This window comes from Galeopterus variegatus, unplaced genomic scaffold (genome assembly GCF_000696425.1).
Source record: "Galeopterus variegatus unplaced genomic scaffold, G_variegatus-3.0.2 Scaffold391, whole genome shotgun sequence".
Classification (NCBI taxonomy): domain Eukaryota; kingdom Metazoa; phylum Chordata; class Mammalia; order Dermoptera; family Cynocephalidae; genus Galeopterus; species Galeopterus variegatus.
The window spans coordinates 613,083-631,833 of NW_007726502.1; the positions used below are offsets into that span (position 1 = coordinate 613,083).

At 51.7% G+C, this 18,751-nt stretch overlaps 1 protein-coding gene across 1 annotated transcript; it reads right to left on the reverse strand.

The window, feature by feature from the left end:
- Window positions 1-104: 104 nt before the first annotated feature.
- Window positions 105-17,993, reverse strand: ERN2 (endoplasmic reticulum to nucleus signaling 2). Its single transcript, XM_008568272.1, has 22 exons — window positions 17,904-17,993; window positions 16,177-16,282; window positions 15,805-15,838; window positions 15,458-15,530; window positions 13,557-13,629; window positions 13,285-13,392; window positions 12,858-12,959; window positions 12,055-12,319; window positions 9,910-9,988; window positions 9,673-9,820; window positions 9,435-9,556; window positions 8,623-8,778; window positions 8,194-8,356; window positions 3,649-3,733; window positions 3,312-3,501; window positions 3,126-3,225; window positions 2,841-3,040; window positions 1,440-1,587; window positions 1,225-1,352; window positions 554-677; window positions 403-470; window positions 105-317 (listed from the first exon to the last, which is right to left on the reverse strand). The coding sequence occupies exons 1-22, from the start codon at window positions 17,991-17,993 to the stop codon at window positions 105-107; spliced, it is 2,775 nt and encodes a 924-aa protein (XP_008566494.1).
- Between the last annotated feature and the right edge of the window lie 758 nt (window positions 17,994-18,751).

Below are 18,751 nucleotides of genomic sequence, written 5' to 3' on the forward strand. Positions count from 1 at the left end.
GGTGCATCTGCTCCAGCAGCCTCAGGCTGCCCAGCCTCTGTCTTTTCTGGTGCAAGTCCTCGGCTGGCTGTCGTGGAGGCCGCCTCCAGGGCCCCCAGCCCACCTCAGCTCCCTGCGGCCCCTGCGCATGGCTCCCTGGCCTCTGAGGCTGTTGGGTAGTAGGGGAGGAAGAGGCTTTCAGAGGAGCAGCTCCTCATGGCCTTGTGCGTGTGGAGGAGCAGCCGTGGGAAGCGGTCTGTGAAGTACTGGATGAAGCTGTCAGGGACCTGACCCAGCGTCTGCTGCACGTTGGTCGGGAGCTCTCTGTAGTGGTGCTTCTGTGGGTGGCAGAGCACAGAGCCCCGGCTCAGCTGTGGCCAAGCCTTCCCCATGTCCAGGCCCCACCCAGGCCCTGGAACGCACCTTGTTCCTCATAGCACGGAGCAGGTCTCTCACGGATGTCCCCTTATATGACCGGAACCTTCTCAGATCTGTGGGCAGGGAAGTTGGTGACAAAGCTGTCCCCACTGGGCTCCCCTCAGCCTCCCAGGTCCACCCTGAGTGTGGCCCCTACCTGTCTGCAGTGGTACGGAGATGTGTCTGTGCCAGTTGTCCCGGACCACCATGTGGCCTCCTGCCTCCAGTGCCGTCACCAGGGGCCCCTGCTCAGACTCCTTCTCTAGCCAGTCACTGACATCCTAGGATCCCACAGAGCTCCTGAGCCTCATAACCGGTACCAGTGGCCACGAGGCCAGGTGTGTGTTGTGCGTCATAGAGGAGTGAAGCCCAGAGCTTCTTGGTTTAGGACGATAAGGATTGTGTCCTTGGGGAGTATGGCTTCTCTGTGCCACGCCTCCATGTTATTTACCTCCAGCTGAGGAGGTAGTACTGCTGTCCCCATTCTACAGGTGAACAAACAGGCTCAGAGGCACAGTGTCCCTTTCTCAAGGTCAGAAGTGGAATGTGCTGTCTGGGCATAGGCATAGCATGGGTGACAATTCAGGTGGGAAGAAATGGGGTCTGTTCCCACACAGAGGGCAGCAGGGCTGGGGAAGCTGGTCATGAGCAGACCGTGGAGTGCTGAAATGGTAGAGTTTATGGGTCCAGACTCCCCTCTGGTTCAGATAAGAGCCAGGCTGCCTGGAACAGGTAGCGCTTCCTGTTTCCCCCAGCCAACCTTACGTCCTGTTGCTCCTGACACAAACTTGGGACTTTTAGGGGTCATTCCCAAGATTTCCCTCTGACCTGGAAGAACTGGAGCTGTTTGGCTCTGCTCCAAAAGAAGGGGTGGACCAGCACCTGGTGAGCAGAGGGGCGCGCCTGCGGCAGCGGGCTCAGCATGGCTTCCACCAGGTCCCGGGCAAGGAGCTTGTCTGGAGGAAGATGGGGAGGGACAGCTTCAGGCCCGCCCAGCCTCACGCCCTTCTCCCTCCCTGCTCTGCCAGCCCCATCTCTCTCACCGTGGGCCTCTTCCTCCAGGTGAGCCAGACAGGGAGCCCCCATGAGGATGTTTGCCTGGCGATACAGACTCTCTCCGAAGGGGTGGCTGCCTCCAGAAAGCACGTAGTAGAACACGCAGCCTGCAGAGAAGATGTCCACTGCGCTGGTCTGGGGGCCAGAGAGATGGGCGTGAAAGAGAAGTCTCTGCTTCCAGGAAGGCGGCCTGGCTAACTTCTCCCCTGGCTGACCCCAGAGCTCCAGAATGCTTCCTGGGCAGCACCTCCTCGGTTCTAGATCCCCTCCCTTCTGCACCATTAAAGGGGGCCCATGTGTTTCATCTGAAATAAAGAGCCTCTAGTTCAGGTTTCCAAACTCCATTCCTGCAGGGAATAGGCAGGCACAGCTGAGTAAAGCTGGCCAGGCATGAGGCAACAAGAGACAGTGAGCACCGTGGTGACTGGGTACGGGTCCTGTCCACAGGAGAAGCTGGTCCTTAGCTCCAGCTGGTTGTCACCAGAGGACTCTGTAGGGTGGCAGAGCTGATTTTCCAAGAGAATCCAGAAATTCAGATTTTTGTGTGGAATTTCCCAAATTTGAAAATAAACTATACAGGCTCATAACATCAGTGCATTTCATCCTTGGACCTCCAGGTCACCACTTCGACTTTAGGAGTGGGAGTGGCTTTGCTTAGTGACTGTCCTTTTGTGTTACTGTCATCTATGCCTGTGACTTCATCTTCTACCCACGCACTATGACTCAAAAGTCATAATCTTGGGGCTCCAAACTCAAGTGTCTGTAGGGGTCGGACACTGCTCTGTGCTTCCACTATACTTACTGCTCACGTGTTGCTCCCCAAACCCTCCAAACCGGTGGGTCTCAGCCCTGGCTCCACATTGAAATTGCCCTGGGGCACTACCCCAGGCTAATTAGGTCAGAACTACTAGGTGTGGGGCCTGGGCATCTTTTTTTTAAAAAACTCCCTAAGGATTGTAAAGCACAGTGAGGATTGAAAATCATTTTGTAGCTCGGGTTTCTCAACCTCAGCACTGTTGACATTTTGGTGCAGATAATTCCTTGTTGTCAGGGGCTGTCCTGTGCATTGTAGGGTGTTTAGCAGAGTCTCTGGCCTCCACCCACCAGATGCCAGTAGCATTTCCCTCCCAAGTCACGATGACTAAAAATGTCTCCAGACATAGCCTAATGTCCCCTGGGTGGCAAAATAGTCCCTGATTGAGAACCACTGCTCTAGTTAAGATGGGAGATTATCCCACTTTACAGATGAAGAAATGGAAGCTCAGAGGAGTGGCTCAATGTCACAGCAAGTGGCACAGAGCCTCATCTGGAGGGGAACTGGGACGGGGGGGGGGATTCCTGTGGCCTGGGGTGGTTATCTGCCTGGGCAGCTTGGTGGGAAGACTCACAGGGCTGTCTGGGGGCAGGAGCCGTAGGAGCTCGGGGGCCATCCAGCCTTCCGTGCCAGGGATGCCTGAGCGGAGACTGAAGCTATGGCGGCCAGCAGAGAGCTTCTTGCACAGGCCGAAGTCTGAGAGGACCACCCTGCCTTGGCCCTGGCTGTCAGGCCCAGTGATGAGAATGTTGCCCGGCTTCAGGTCCCGGTGCACTGTGGCAGGGAGAGGAACAGAGAGGGAGCTGACTGCTGATTGCAGGGGATTGAGGATGGTAGCTGAAGGCAGGGGTGTGGGTACCTATGTGTAAGGAATGCAGGTGGGCCAGGCCAGACATCAGCTGCTGTAGCACCATCTCAGGCTCCAGACCCCAGTGCTCCAGGTCGGGGTTTTCCATGTACTGAGCGGCAGCAGGGGCAAAGTGTCACTATCCAGCCTAGGACCTCCCTGCCACCCCACCCGGTCCTCCCTGACCTCCCAACTCACCTCCTGCAGTGAGGCCTGGCAGAGCTCCAGGGCAATGTAGTGGAACTGGGGTCCCCGCTCGGTGCAGAAGTAGCGGAGCACATTGGGGTGCCTGTCAGACTCTTGCAGCAGCTGGACCTCCCGCCGAACCAGGCTGAAGCATTCACACAGGAGCCGCTTGACAGCCACAGCCCGCCCCTCAAACTGTCCACTGGGAGGGTGGAACATTCAGAAAGAGCAGATAAAGGAAAAGGTAGGAACTGGTGGGCGAGGGACCAACCTGTACCCACCTCGGGGAGTTTTTGAAAGAATGGTTCTCCAAGGGACAGTGCCAGACTGGCTCCTGGCTGCCACTCACCGAAAAACAAAAGTCCCACTGGCCCCACGGCCCAGCACATCCTTGGGATTGAAGGAAATCTTCCCCACTACAGTGAGCTGCTCAGCTACGGGAGAGGAGTGCAGCATCTCAGAGACCCATAGCCACCACTCTTCTACCCACTTTTGCCATCCACACCTTGTCCAGATGCGTCCCTGCCACCTTGACCTTTCTCTGGACTTCCACCCTTCCATGCTCAACCTGGTGCAGTGGGTGAGAGCAAGGACCCAGGTGCTAGCCTTCCTGGTCCAGTGCCTGACGCTGCCACTTACTCGCGTGTGCTTAGGCAAGTTACCTAACCACTGTGCCCTCAGTTTCCTCAGCTGTAAAGCAGAGCAAATGTTAATGATCCCACAGTGTACTATTGTGAGGACTAACTGAATACATGGAGAGAAAGAGTAAGGTGATGTTTGCTATATGATCCTTGTTTATCTGTCTCCCTCTTCTGGCATCTTCCACAGCTTTCCTTCCTCTATGTCCTCTGTCATTCTCTCCACCTTCACTAGTGTAGCGAAATCCTTTTAATTGAGGTTGAATCGGCTTCAAACAGGAAGGTGAATTTTAGCAGCTGGAAGCATGATGTGAGTGAGCACAGTCCCAGACAGCAGGGGCAAGCAGCAGGCATTTGGATGCTTAGATCCCCAGCGTTTGTTCTAGGGCAGCAGAGAGCGCCGAGAAGGACTTGGTTTCCCATTAAGATGGCTGAGCTTGGCGCAGGCGGGTAAAGGTCTTTGGGTTTGGACAGTCACTACTTTTCCCTTTGGGTAGCCTGTGAGAGACTTTTCATTCTGACCCAGGCACATCTGGTCAGGTTGTGCTCCAGGGGCACTGTCCACACAGCTAAATGCATATGGTGGCCGCAGAGCTATGCAGCACGGTGGCCCTGAGGGCACTCTACTAGGAAGAGCTGCAGGCTTCAATCAATTCTAGGAAAAGCAAATGAGAATCAGCCCTAGGGATCAGTGAGAAGAGCACCAAGCCATGCCTCAGTATGGCTGTGAATTATTTGCTTAAATGTTCACTCTCATCTGTCGGCAGGATGCAGGCAGCAACCTAAATTGGCATACACTGGACTCTCACGAGTGGATGGGTTATACAGCCTTGCTGGAAGCACATCACCACATGTAAGAGAGACAGGTGGCTCAGAAAGCAGGGACAGAGTTGCTTGAAAACCTCTTTGAAGGAGCCCTGCTCATCTGACTCCAGGGGAGGGCCACCCTTCCGGGCCCCTTTGTACCACTTGTTGGGTTCTGCTGGGTTTCTAGTCTCTTGCATGTCTGCCTTCTCCATTCTCCATGCAGTTGGCATGGGGTAAACAGTTGCTAAGAGTTTGCTGGGTTAGATGTTCCAGAGCACCCTCAATACTAGATAGAGGCCAGACTTATGGCCACGAAGATTTTGCAGAAATAATGAGCTGGCAGAGGCTCCATTTGCACACATAGGTATTTGCCATCACTTAGCTCAGCCTTCTGCATCATTATGGTGGAGTCCAGCACATGCAGGAGTCAAGTGCTAAAGCAATCAAAAGTTGTCATGTCAGGGGAAAGTAGCACACAGTCAGAATGAACTTTGCAAATCCTAAGTACCTGACGAATGTTGCTGCTTTTTGTAGACAGGTTGGGGAGCCTGTAAAATCAGGTCACATTCTTTCATAGGTGTCTGCAGTGTTCAAAGAGGGGACCATCTCCCATAGATCAAGATCATACGCTGGAGCCATCTGACGAGCATTTGAGCCCCTGACCTGCCACTTACTACTTTTGTGAGCCTAGGGTGGGGGTGGGAGGTGTCACTAAACCTTTCTGTCTTCAGTTCCTGTCCCATAAAAGGTGCACTATTACAGTATCCACCTCACAAGAGTGTTGTGAATATCATAAGAGGTAATAGGTGCAAAGTGTTTAGAACCGTGCCCAGTAAGTACTATATTAATGTGTGCTCTGGTGCAGGCTTGATTGCATGTACTTGTTGTTGAACACATGGTGCAGTCAGTGTCCTGAAGGATGCCAAGCCAAGCACATGTAGATGAATCTGGGTAAGTTTAATAAGAGAAGGATGTGAAGTCTACGAGGAATGTCTCTCCCTCCAATATAAGACAACCAAGATTTCCATGATCAGAGTTCCTGAGCTGGGCATAGGTGTCCTATGAACACGTTAGAGGCTGCTGCAAGGAGCTGATGCTGGAGGGCTTTTGTGGAGTGGTTTTTGCAGCTTTTCTGCCATCAGCCACAGTTCTGGCTCTCCCTGGGTAAAGCCAAGATTTTGGTACACTGAACTCTGCCTAGGATGGGCAAATACCAGGCTGTTAACCAGCTCTGCCTTTTCCTCACACCTGCTCGTCGCCTATTCTTTCCATATTTATTTATGAGAAGTGCTGCTTTCTTTTTTCTTTCTTTCTTTCTTTTCTTTTCTTTTCTTTTTTTTTTTTTTATGGCTGGCCAGCATGGGGGATCCGAAACCATGACCTTGGTGTCATAAGGCTGTGCTCTACCCAACTGAGCTAACGACAACTGCTGTTTTAGAATGCATCTCCAGTGCCTAGTGCCATCACCGATTTCACAGATGTTCACTGAGCCAGGTTCTGTGTCGATGGGTTGCAGTGCTAAGCAAGACAGCCATAGCCACTGCAGCACGCTCACAAGGGCAGCTGTCCCCCAGTTTGCCACAGTCTCCCTGCTCCCTATTCTCTCTCCTACAGAGTTGCTTCATTCATTTACTTTACCCACCTGGCCTGTCCATGAGTGTGAGTTTGCAATCCTACTTTCCATTTCTAGAATATGTTCCCTGCTTTCTCTCATCTCTTAATTTCTGCTTGTGCTGTTTGCACTGCCTGGGATGTACCTGCCCCACTCCTCTCTACTCACTTGGATAATTCCTTCCCTCCTTGGAATCCTGGCTTAAATGTCACTTCTAGGACACCTTGTATTTCCCAAGTCTGGGTTACGTGCCCCTCCTCTGTGTTCCCGTAGTCTCTATATGACCCCACATCACAGAATTTATCACCCTGCCTAGTAATTATCTGTTTTCCCTAGGCTCTGCCTAGGGGTCATGAAAGTGCCAAAGCAAAGAGTTTATTAGCACTTTAAACAAAGAAAGTCAAAGAAATAGAGGGTTTTCTTTAAATGATAGAGGAAATCCAGTATTATATAGAAATCGTTACCACAGAATTTAGTAACAAGGATACCAGGATCTAACTAAATATTTTATTTACTTGGACTCTTGTCCTAAAGCACTGATATTGTTCTAATTCTTTTCTCATGGTGATAAAGAATTTTTGGCATTTCATATAACTAGGTGTCCTGGCTGGGCCACATCTGGGATTCAATGCCCTCTTTTCTCTTCCTGCATCCCCCTCCCTTGAGAGGGGGCTATCGACTGGCTTAGATGGGAATTGAGGAGACTCCTGGGGAAGGAATTTCACTCATTTTAATAACTGGGGTCTAGTGAACTGTGGTAGTGAGGGGCAGCTGATGAAAATGGCAAGGAGGAATCAAAGGGCTCTTTGACGAGAATCAACTCAGGAAAAGACAGAGTCCAGGTTGTCCAGGAAAAGACAAACCAGACTTGCTCCAGAGTCAGGAGGTCCAGGGACATGAATGTTTTGGGGCATGATGGGGTGAGTATTACTCAGACCCACCCTGGGCCAGTAAAATGACAAGAACTTCAACACCTCAGGGCTCAGGTATCTCTGCTGTGGGGCCCTCTAAAAGAGCTGACCCCTGAGGAGGAGGACCTGCTTTCCTCTCAGCTGAGGCACAGTGAACACAAAGGTGAATGCTGGGGACAGACCTGAGGCATCAAGCCAAGTGTGGGGACATCAGTCGGAGTAAGGTGACAGTGGGGTGGGGCTGAGGCATGAAGTAGTGGTTTGAACAGTGACCACGAGGTGCCAACACCAGAGCTGAAGAAGCAGGAGAGATGGCCTGGGCTGGCCGATAAGCCATGTGGAGAGCCCAGGAGCATCCCACAGGAAGCATAGGAAGCTTGGAAAGGCTTTTTCTACAGGACTAAATTGAGAAAAGACAAGAGCAATGTTTAAAAAAATAAAAAGCCCTAAAGAGGGGAAAAGGTACCAAATTGTACCTAGGTCACTTACTAGTATTGTTCACAAATACAATATTATCTTAGCACAAATATCAATAACATCACCGAGATATGATGTAATAATAACTATGGTGGTAACGTCTTACAGTGTGGTGATGTAATTAGGTGGGTGTCATTTTTCCCACTTGACAGGTGAGAAAACTGAAGCTCAGAGGAATTAAGCAACCTGTCAAAGTTAACAGACAGTGAAATTAGATCCATACCCAGTTCTATCTACATCCAGAGTCCCCGAAAATAATAAGAATAATGATAGCAGACGCTTCTAAAGTACTCAACTACATAACAGGAACTATTCAAGAGATTCTCTTATTAACTCATTTAGGCTTAACTGCCCTACTATAGTGTTCTAATAAACTGAATCTGGAGCTTCACCTGCCCCTCCCTTTTCTCTGTCCTTGACTCTGCCCTGTCTTGTTCGTTCGTGCTCACCTTCAGGGTCATCTACTGGCTGGTCTTGCTCTGAGGGGCTTTGGAGCCTCTTCTGGCCCTGTGCGGTGGTCCCCAAAGGCTGGGACTGAGCATCCTGTGAGATGTGCGGAGGGCCTGCAGCTGCCAGGGGGGTCTGTGGCTGCTTCTCCACCAGATGCTGCTGCTGCAACACGAGGACCTAAGACAGCTCATCCTCGGCCAGGCCCTGGCCCATGATGGGCCCAGCATCTTGCCTGAGATGGCCTCACACTGGAGCATGAACTTACAGAGCACAGTAAACAGCAGGGGCTTGAGGAGATGCTGGGGGAAGGCAGTGGCAAGGTCGGAGCTGGGTGAGGGAGAAAGTTGCTGAATGATCTCAGTGGGGAGGGGCAGAGTGCCCCCTAGGAAGACACTAAGATGGACCTGAGGTCAGGATGATGGGCTTACCTGCCTCATCAGGAAGAGAATCCACCCTCCCAGGAGGACAGCAGTGAGGCTAGCTGCCAGCAGGTCTTGGGGGCCCAGCCCTGCAAAAGAGTCTGGGCTTTTCTCTTCAGGATGCAGCTCCAGGTCCCAAGGTTTCTCCCGGCTCAGGCTCAGGAGCTGGGGACAAACGGGCTTTTGCTCTTGGCACTGCCTCACACCGTGGAGCTCCTAACCCTTCTTCATCACCCAGTACAGGGCTGAGCTTAGCTAAAGGGCTGGTGAGTGGTCTGCACATAGTGGGAAATGTGGCGCTGTCCGTGGTGCTGAAACATCGTGGTGCCCAAGAGTGATTTTCCAACCCTAGCAGATGACCAGCATCTCATGGGGTGTCACTTAAAAATACATATACCCACATCCAGAGATTCTAAACTTGGTGATTCTGGTGAGCAATCAGATTTGAGAATTATTTCCCTAGGTCATGGCTGTTCCTTCTAACCTTGAACTACTTACTAGTGATTCTTACCCAACCCTCTCCCAGGAGAGCAAGCTTTTAGTTGTTCTGTTTTCAATTTCTCATTTGATGAATATTTTATGATTTTTACACTGAAGATGAATATAGAAAACTGTGACCTATGTTTTACAGTTTAGGTAGCCAATACATTTTTGACACTTCTAACACATTTCTGGCAGCAACTGAAAAAATGTCTACTGGGAAATTGCGTGAGGTCAATTGGCCCACCTCCAAATGTTATTCCTAGAGGCCTGAGGAAAAAGTGAAAGGGTTGTCCACGCACCTGCTGGGTACCCCCACCCCCTGCCCTTCCAGCACTGACCTCCAAGAAGAGGGATGGGGTGTGGGTGTTCTCTGGGGGTCTTGTCTCAGCAGTCCCACTCCCTGGGGTGGGATGGACCCTCAGCATGGTGGTGTGCAGGACTGGGGGTAGCTCATGGTGTCCTATAGGGCAGGTCAAAAGTCAGTGGGCTGAAGGTGACCTCAGCCTTCTAGCTCAGAAGCTGAGCTCTTAGGTCCTTTATCTTCATGTACTCCAAATTTGAGCCAGGGGACCTCACCAATGAGCAGCCACTGGCTAGGGAGGGCCACGCTGCCGGAGGGGTATCTGACAGCAGTGCTGGGGGAGCCCTTTCGCTCCCCTGAGACTTGGAGCGTCACCTCCTCTGTGGTGGGGCCATCTTTGGGGGCCAGGCTCAGTCCACGAGGCTATAGCAGGAGATGGAGAGCCATGAGTGAGGGAGGCGCCTCTACTGCCCCATCCCCTCTTTTCAGGCCACTCAGAGACCCCTTCTCACCACCAGGGCCACTCCTGCATGGACCAGTGCTTTAGAGACATAGAAGCCAGCTTCATCCTTGCCCACATACAGCGTCATCCTAGAGGGAGAGAGGAAAAAGAAGAGAAGGATGAATGATGGTGAGTGGTAGTTTCAGTTACCACCGGATCCATGCCCCTGTAGAGTCTCCTTCCACGTTGACTCTGCACTCAGCCATGTAACATTTTTTGACCAGTGAGATAACGGCAGATGTGACACAAGCAGAGGTTTAAAAGTGCTCATGCACTGGGGCTCATCTTCTTGTGTTGTTCTTTGGGGCCCTGAGACCACTGTGTGAAGAAACTACAGCTAGTCTTCTGGGGCATGAGTGGCCTCATGGAGCACAGACAAACCCTTCTATGTGATGACCCCAAATTCTATGTGATACCAACTATGAGATAGCAGAGTGACAATATCCTAGATCGTCCAGGCTCAACCAAATCACCGGCTGACTGCAGAGACCAGAAAAACCATCCGGATAACCCACAAAATCTTGAAAAATAATAAATATGTTTTTGTCTCTAAGTTTTTTGGCTCTAAGTTTTGGGGTGGCTAGTTATGCAGCAAAACCTAACTGATACAAACTCTACAGTTATGATTTCTAAATCTATGTCTAGCCTAGACCTCTTTTAAGAGCTCAATTTTCTAAATCTGGGCTGGCTGGGCAGCTCACTTAGGAGAGTGTGGTGCTGGTAACAATAAGGTCAAGGGTTCAGATTCCCATACTGACCAGCCACCACCCCCAATTTTTTTCTAAAGCTGAATTCATCACCTCATTCCTCACCTCCTCCTTCTTCTTTCTCTCCCTCCTCTAGTGCTTCCTACCTCTTTTTGTTGTTGTTGTTGTTTGGTGGCTGGCCAGTACGGGGATCCAAACCCTTGATCTTGGTGTTACAAGGCTGTGCTCTAACCAACTGAACCAACCGCCAGCCATCCCTACCTCTGAAGATGACAGAGCCATGTGCTTCTAGAAACCCAAGCATGACCCTTGACTCTTTGCTCACAATCACCAAACTCCTTAATCACCAAATTCTTACTGGATTTTCCTCTTAATATCTCTTACCCTCTACTTATTTCTGTCTCTAGGGTTTCCAATCCAATCCAAAGTATCTTCATTTCTTGCCTGAACTAACAGTATTCTGTAAGTGTTCATTTCTTCCCTGTATCAGTCTACGATATTCTTCACACTGCAACCAGTCATCTTTCTGAAATTAAAATATAATCAGATCCTTGCTTAAAATCCTCTATGGATTTCTCCTTAGTCTTAAGAGAAAATGTCCAAACCTTTGAAATGATCCTACAAGATTCCTGCTTTAATGTACAGTCTCAGACATTACTCATTGCTCAGATCTATGTTCCAGCCTTATTTAGTTTCATACTGTTCTTCAGATTCCATTCTCTCTCTCTCTCTCTTTCATTTCCTATTTATCCTTTGGGTTTCGACTTAGATATGTGTCCACCAGGAAGCTTTCCATGACTGCTTCCTGCCCCAGTTTGGACTGCTTCCCTCCTACACATCCCGGTGGCACCCTGTACCTCTCTCATCTCATTCTTTATCACACCATATTATGATGGCCTCTTTACACGTCTGTCTCTCCCACTAGACTGATTTCTGTAGGAGGTACAATGGCTGTATTATTTACTGCCGAACTCCCAGAGCCTAGCAAGTGACTGGCACACAGTAAGCTTTCAATTAATGTCTGTGGGACCAATTGAGTACGTGGACAATCCCTGATTCTCCCACTGTCTCCTGGTTCCCCAAGATGGGGACACTAAGGTGTTAGGTGCTACAAGTAAAGGTGATGTTTAGAGTATTTAACAATCAATAAGGCACAGCACCTACCAATCAGAACAGGTTGAGACCTGGAGACCCCCTCATAGGTCAGATTTTACCCTATCAATTCTGAACAGTAGGGCTATCCAGGGGGTCTGCGGAGCACTTGGGTGGATGGGGGGGTGCAGGGCACTGGTTATTTACAACCAGTTTGGTAAATGACCAGTTTGAAATATGTCGGCAGGTGGTTCAGCTGTCCTGGTGTGTCATGGCTGAACATCACACCTGGCCATTGGGCCCAGACTGCAACACTTCTAGAGGCCCCTCCCCAGGCCCCAGGCATGGGCACCTACAGCAGCTGGGTGTCCAAGGCAGAGAAGTGGGAGGCTGTGTCCTGGGGGCCCGAGGCAGGTAGTCGGATGTGGCCCCAGCGGAGGGCGAGGAAGTGCAGCGTGTCCCGAGCCAGTGTGAAGTGGGGCAGCTGGCGCAGGCCATCCTGCTGCCAGGCATAGACGCCCATCACGGGGACACCCAGGTCCTGTGTCCACAGCACCATCCCACTTCGTGGGTCCACAGTGAGAAGCAGGCCCATCCCACAAGATGTCAGGTGGCTCATGTCTGCCAAGAAAGGTGGCTAGGGAGATGTGGTCAGAGGGCTCTCATGGGAGGCACCTGAGAGCATCTGGGGTGGGGGCACTGCCCTTAGGGTGGGCCATCTGGGGGGCCATTCAGGTGTGTCAAGGTGAGGTAACATCACTTGGAAGGTTATCAGGACATGGGAAGGTCAGTCAGAGTTCATGGGGTCACTTTGAACAGGAGGGGAACAGTCAGGGTCATCCAAACGTGACTCAGGTGTGTGAGTCAGTCCAGGTCTCTTGACAGAGATCACTCAGGATGTGGGGAGTCAGCCAGGGTTACCTGTCTGGGGTCACTGGAGTACAGAAGAGTTAGGATGCTGAGTGATTGCTCAGGGTATACAAGGGTCAGTCTGGGTGTTGAGGGAGTCACTAAAGGTAAGCTGTCAGGGCTGTGTCATTCAGAATATGGGGTCCCTGAGGAGGTCAGGTGGTTAGAATATGAGTGGGACCTGGTCACTCAGGGTTCCCTGAGTTGGGCACCTCGCTCCAAGGTGGGGCCAGAGAAAGGTGGCACTCACATTTCCCAGGTGAGCCATCCGTGGGGAGTGCCGTGTAGCGGCGGTAGGTGGTGTTCCAGCGCAGAGCTGGGGCTCTCGGGTCATGCATGGTGACTGTGTACTCTGAGGATCCCCAGAAGCAAGGTTACCAGGAATGACCATGGGATACTCCCCCCAACCCCAGGGGCTGTTTGTCTTGTGGGAGTGGGGGCTTCCTGAGCTCCTGGCCTGGAGGCCCAGAAGTCTGTGAGCATCACAATGGCAGAGACCAGGGCCATCTGGCTTACTCCTATATCTCCAGCACCTGTTCAGAGCTCAGTGGAATGTTTGTTTATGACTAACAAATTGACTGGGTGGCCTGGATTCAACTCAGATAGCAATTGCCAGCCTGGGCAAAGCAAAAGAGGGGGCTGCCCAGAGCTTGTGGAGCAGCTGGGGCCTGACTCACGTGTTCGGCCAATGTAGAGGCGGGGAATAGAGGGACCGTCTGTGGTCAGTGTTGTCTGGGTTTCCCCCGACTCAGGGTCCACCACAAACCAGGCATCCTGCTTCCGGCCTGTGGAGGTGGAAAGAGCACCAGCTTTCAAGATGGCATGGGAGACAGCATGTATCCTGTCACTTCTGTTCCTAGCTGGCCCACTCCCTGGCCCCAGTCCCAGCTAACCTAAGTCCCTGTCCTTGCTGGCTGGGCCTGGATCCACATGCTGAAGAGATGCTTACCTGTGTAGAAGACCCCATCAGAACTGCGACAGGGAGAGGCATGAACCAGCTCAGGGATGGTGAATGGAAGTTTCTAAGGAAAGGGAAAAGTTCCAGGAATGAGTAAGAGTGGAAATACCTACATTGCTCTCTGTGTCAGGCACCCTTTTAAGGTTAACCCATTTCCATAGCAACCTAATCATTAGGTACCATTGTTATCATTTCCGTCTTCCAGGTGAGAAAGCTGGGGTTCAGAGAGGCTAAGTAACTTGGCTAATATCACACAGCTAGTAAGTGGCAGAGACAGGCCTTGAACCCAAGCAGTCAGGCTCCAGAGCCAGCACGCTTAACCACTTTGCAGTACAGCCTCATGAGGAACTATGAAAATCCCACACCCAGTGCTAACGTGCCACGTGATAAACGTGATTGCTACCTGACGACCTCTTCAAAAACACACACGGAGACTGTCAACAGTCATAAGAGACTCAGAGAGGCTGAGGAGCTCTAGCTCTTCCAGAACAAAGGAGACCATGACCCGGAGTTGGCTATGAGTGGAAATGCACCCTTCTCCACCCTGCTCTCTCTCCAGAGTCAGTCTTGTCTGGAATGCATGAGTGGGTGCACTGCACCCTGGCTTCCCGTTGGGCTTGGATAATTGGGACAGAGTGAGATCAGGGTATGCATGATCAGGGAAACTCTGGTTTCCTCTCCACAGAGTCACCATGGGTTGGTTGTATCCCTCCACCAAAGGCCTCAGCTGCCATTTTGTACAGCTCCCTTTGGCTCCAGGAAGTGGTAACTGCTCCCTCCCACCCTCCAGGCTTAGGGCTGATAATGGCACCCCACTGTTGTGAGCCATTGGATACTACACTATCCCTGGTGGTTTCCTACACTCTGCCCTCATCTTTGTAAGCAATCCCTTTGATAAAACCCTTTCAAACTACACAACCCTTCGAGTGTGCTGCGTGTTTGCTGCTAGGACCTGGCCTGAATTACGCACTAAAATTTCTTATCAATTCAGCTTCCTAAATCACATACTTAAGACCTTGCTGGCAGGCTTCTGATGGAATGGTCTGAATTCTGACAAAGCACATTCTACCCCATACCCTGTGATAAATCCAGAGCCATGTCCAATAAGCCCCCATCAGAGTCCTGTTGTGGCAGATTGCAAAAATGGCCACAGATTCCTCCTCTGCATGTCCCTTTGCAAGGTGACTCTTCAGCTCCTCTTGCAAAAAGACAGTCTGTTTCTTCTCCCCTGGACCCTGGGCTTGGCCATGTGTCTTGCTTTGGCTGATGAGATATTAGCAAATGTGATACAAGCAGAAGCCTGAAAAGTGCTTGTGCATTGGGCTTGCCCACTCTTGCTCCATTTGGGCCCCTTGTTGACACCATATGAACAAGCCCAGGATTGCCTGCTAGAGGATGAGAGGCATATGGCCCAGTTGCCCCTGTCAAAAGCCAGCCAACTACCAATCAACTTTCAGAAACAGAGCCAACTGGCTGACCAGCAGCTGATCACAGATGCATGAGCAAGCTCAACCAAGACCAGCAGAAGAACCTCCCAGCTGGGCCCAGCCTAAATGGTCATCCCACCAAATTTTGACTTGAATAAATTGTTTGCGTTTTCAGCCCTTGAGTTTTTGGGCAATTTGTTATTTAGTGAAAACTAACTGTACATAGATTTCCTTTAAAACCCTCAGAGTTAGGGAGAAGCCCCTGCAGTACCCTCAGAGGCCTGACAGTCAGCCTGCTCTGCAGACACAGCCAGAGCTCTCTGCACATCTGGCCCCTCCAGAGAGGCTTCCCATAATGCACTCAGAGCCCTGACTCGCATCCTCTGCAGGACGCCCAGTTACTGCTCATACTGTCCCTTCACCCCTCAGTGCTCCACCCATCCCTAAGCACTGTAGGAAACACACCATTAATCCCTGTTGTTTTTGGGTCCCCAAGACGTACAGACTGCCATCAGCTGGGTCTGAGAGAAAGGCCATTCTGTGGAGTAGAAACACAGTCAAGGTAGAGTGCATGCCTCCTGGTTGCATGAGGCCCCCACTACCTCCAATTTTTTAGCTAGCAAAAAGCTGAAAAGTTGGAGGTAATAGGTTCCAACTTTTAGGAAATACCTTGGAGCTCCTCCCCCATATCACATCCAGACCCATTTCTCTTCCCTTACTTCTAACACCTGCCCCCTGGAACTCTCTCCAGACAACTAGGGCTCCCCCATTTCCCAGCTGCCCCCTCTTTAAAAGGTCCCAGGTTCACTTACTCTGTGACATACATTGGTCCTTGGATGATGGGATCTGCAGAAATAGTGACACAGAGCATGAGTAGCCCCTTCCAGACTGTCCAATGAAAAGCATAGCTCATATTCATTGTGTGCCAGACACCAAGCCCAGCATGTGACACGAATGTAATGTCATCTTCTCAAGAACTCTGTGAGGTAGGGTTGTTACACTTTGCCCCATTTTACGGGTGAGGACATTGAGGCTCAGAGAGGCAAAGTGACTTTCCCAAGCCCACACAGCTGGTAAGTGGTGAAGCTGCCTGGAGGCACTGGCTTGTTGGATCCTCTATGCCACAGTGACCCCCCCATCAAACTTGGGGCCCAGGGAGGGAGGCATGGGTGTCCGCTGCTCACCATCCTTCAGTGTCCACTTCAAGTCCCCTGTCTGCTTGTCCAGTGCATGGAGACTGCCATCCAAGGTGGACACCAGCAGGAGGCTCTCCAGCCTGAGGGTCTGGACCTGTGGTGGGAAACAAAGTCAGCTTTCTGAGTGGCCTGGAACTACTCTTTGCCCACTCCAGGCAGGGCTGGCTGTGACTCCCCTTCACCAGAGGGGAACAGAGAAGGGGTGGAAGGATGACTGGGGAAGCCGCTGGCTCCACCAATTACCTCCTTGACCCTGGAGAGAGGTTACAGTGGGAGCTGAGGGGTTCAGTGGTGGGAAGGGTGCTCTGGTTTCCGCGTGTCTAATTCCCACTTCCTCTCCCTCCCCTCAATTCCTTCTGGTTTTTCCAAAGAAGACTGAGGCCTTTACACAATGACTTCTTGATGCTTATAGCCTCCCTATGGGATTGGAGACTATTAGTCTCCCCATGTACAGGTGAGGAGATTGAGGCTCAGGAAGGTTAGGTAATTGGTCTAAAGCCAAACAGACAATGAATGGCTAATCTGTGACTTGAGCTGCCTCCTCTCTGATTCTTTCTCCTTTGCCACAATTTCTGCCTCTTTTGGGATGACCCTTTCTGCCTCCCCAAACTAGCCCAGCTGCTTTTGGTGCCAAGTTCCAGCCGGACCCCTGAAGCCAGACTGGGGGTGGTCACAGAGATTGGACTGGAGCTCCCCTTACACCTGGCCCCTGCTGGGCTAGCTCACCTGCTCTACCCCTCCTTGAGTAAACAGGGTGAGGCTGAGCTCAGAGCAGTAACATCCGGGTGGCCCAGCCGCACCCCTGCAAAGGCCACATCGTGCTCCAAGATTGCACTGCTTTCTAGTTCCCCTCTTTTCTGGGCCTCAATTTTGTCATCTGTGACATGATAGGAGGGAGAATGGTCTAGAGAAGACGCTGCAGACTGGTTGCCCACAACTGAATTTTGTTCAACCATGACAGGGTTTAAAAATTTGTTTTTAATTAACTGCCAATTTTTTTAATTGGTAGATTTCACTTTTTAAAAAAATCCAGATTTCTAGATTTTCTCATTTTTGATTGTTCTGAGAACAGCCCATCTGGCTATACTGGGCCCACATTCTTACCTGGCAACCATGGGATGGACCAGGGGCTGGAAAGGGGGAATGGGGGTGCCTCACTCTATCAGGATCCCTTTAGCTCCATGGGGGCTGGACAACTGGTTTCTAGGCTGGGCGCTTGGCTGCATTGGTCGTTTGGCTGCATTTCTCTAAGACTCCTTTCTCCTCCAAGCAGGGTTAGATCAAATCCCCACACCTCTGGCTCCTTTGTCCCAGAGGTTCTGAACCTGGGGTCCAGTCATAGGTAAGAGGGATGCACCCCTGAAATTGTCTGTACAGCTGGTGCGTTGGCGCATTTCTTCGCAGAGGGCTCTTAAGTTGATCACTTTTTCAAAGGAAACCGAGATCCCCAGAAGTTTTAAGAGGCCTGGCTTTCCTGCCCCTCCCCCAGGCTCCTCCTCCCCCCCGCCCCCAGGGCGGCAGAAGAAAGGGGGGTGCTGGGTCTACCTGCACCTTTCCACGCTGGCACGTCTCCCCAGCCAGGTGTGTTCCCCGGACCTGGGAGGTTTTCCCTCGCCAGGGACCGACCTGGGGTGATCCGGGCCGAAGGAGGAAGAGGCGCCCCCGTTGCCCTGCGGACTCGACTTCAGAGGTTTTGCGTCCCCCCGGGTTCTCACCTGTGGCCCGAGAGTCCCGAGCAGCGCCGCGAGCCGGAGCAGGAGCCCGAGCAGGGGCCAATGCCCAGACCCCCGCGTCGCGCTTGCCATGGGCAAGAGCTGTGGGCAGCCTCACGGTTGGCTGGGTCCCTTGGTGCCTCCAGGGGACGGCACTGCCTCCGCCCGACCCAGAGGAGACTCCGCCCCGGGCTGGGCCAGTTGGGGACGCAGAGGCTTGGGCGCGACCTCAGTCTACAGATCTCTGCTGCTCCCGCCCGTCCCTTCCACTCATGTCCGCGTCCCTCATGCTGCGTCTTCCACCTAGTCACCCCGCAGGGACAGCTCTGAGCTCTCCTGGGGAAGGGCTTTTACTAACCGAGGCCATTTATGGAGAACTTACCACGTGCCGAGTACTGGGCGGATTGATCAGGAGCTCATTTCCTCTGGGCAGCTTTACCGATGTAGGAGCTGAGGCTCAGAACTGGGATCGAAATTCAGATCTGTCCGACCGCAAAGCTGTGCTCTTTATACTGCACTAGTGGCCTCCGCTGCGCTATTATGAAATATAGATTAATTGATGGATTCAGTCATTCATTCAATGAATATTTATCACGACCTATTATAGGCCAGCCTGGTGAACAGGATCCCTGTGTTCGTGAAGCTTATAGATTCCTTTGCTGTGGGTATCAGACAATACCACGTGGAAGGGTGCCCCGCTAGGCAATAACCGGCCATGCTCCAGGCAGACCTCCCCGACTTGGTCCAGGGAGGGTGTGCAGGATCCTGGCAGGAAGGGTCCATTCTGTTTTCAAGTTTAGGCTCATTTATTTCTCCTTCATCTTTGTGTAAAAATGCCTGCTGATATGAGG

Excerpts from the sequence above, each read along its gene's own strand:
- ERN2 (XM_008568272.1), bottom strand. The coding sequence starts at position 17,993 with ATGGCAAGCGCGACGCGGGGGTCTGGGCATTGGCCCCTGCTCGGGCTC. Across the intron at positions 15,839-16,176 it reads GAAGTGGACACTGAAGGATG|ATCCCATCATCCAAGGACCA; the intron begins GTGAGCAGCGGA and ends CTATTTCTGCAG. Across the intron at positions 3,734-8,193 it reads GCCAGTAGATGACCCTGAAG|CTGAGCAGCTCACTGTAGTG; the intron begins GTGAGCACGAAC and ends CCTCTCCCGTAG.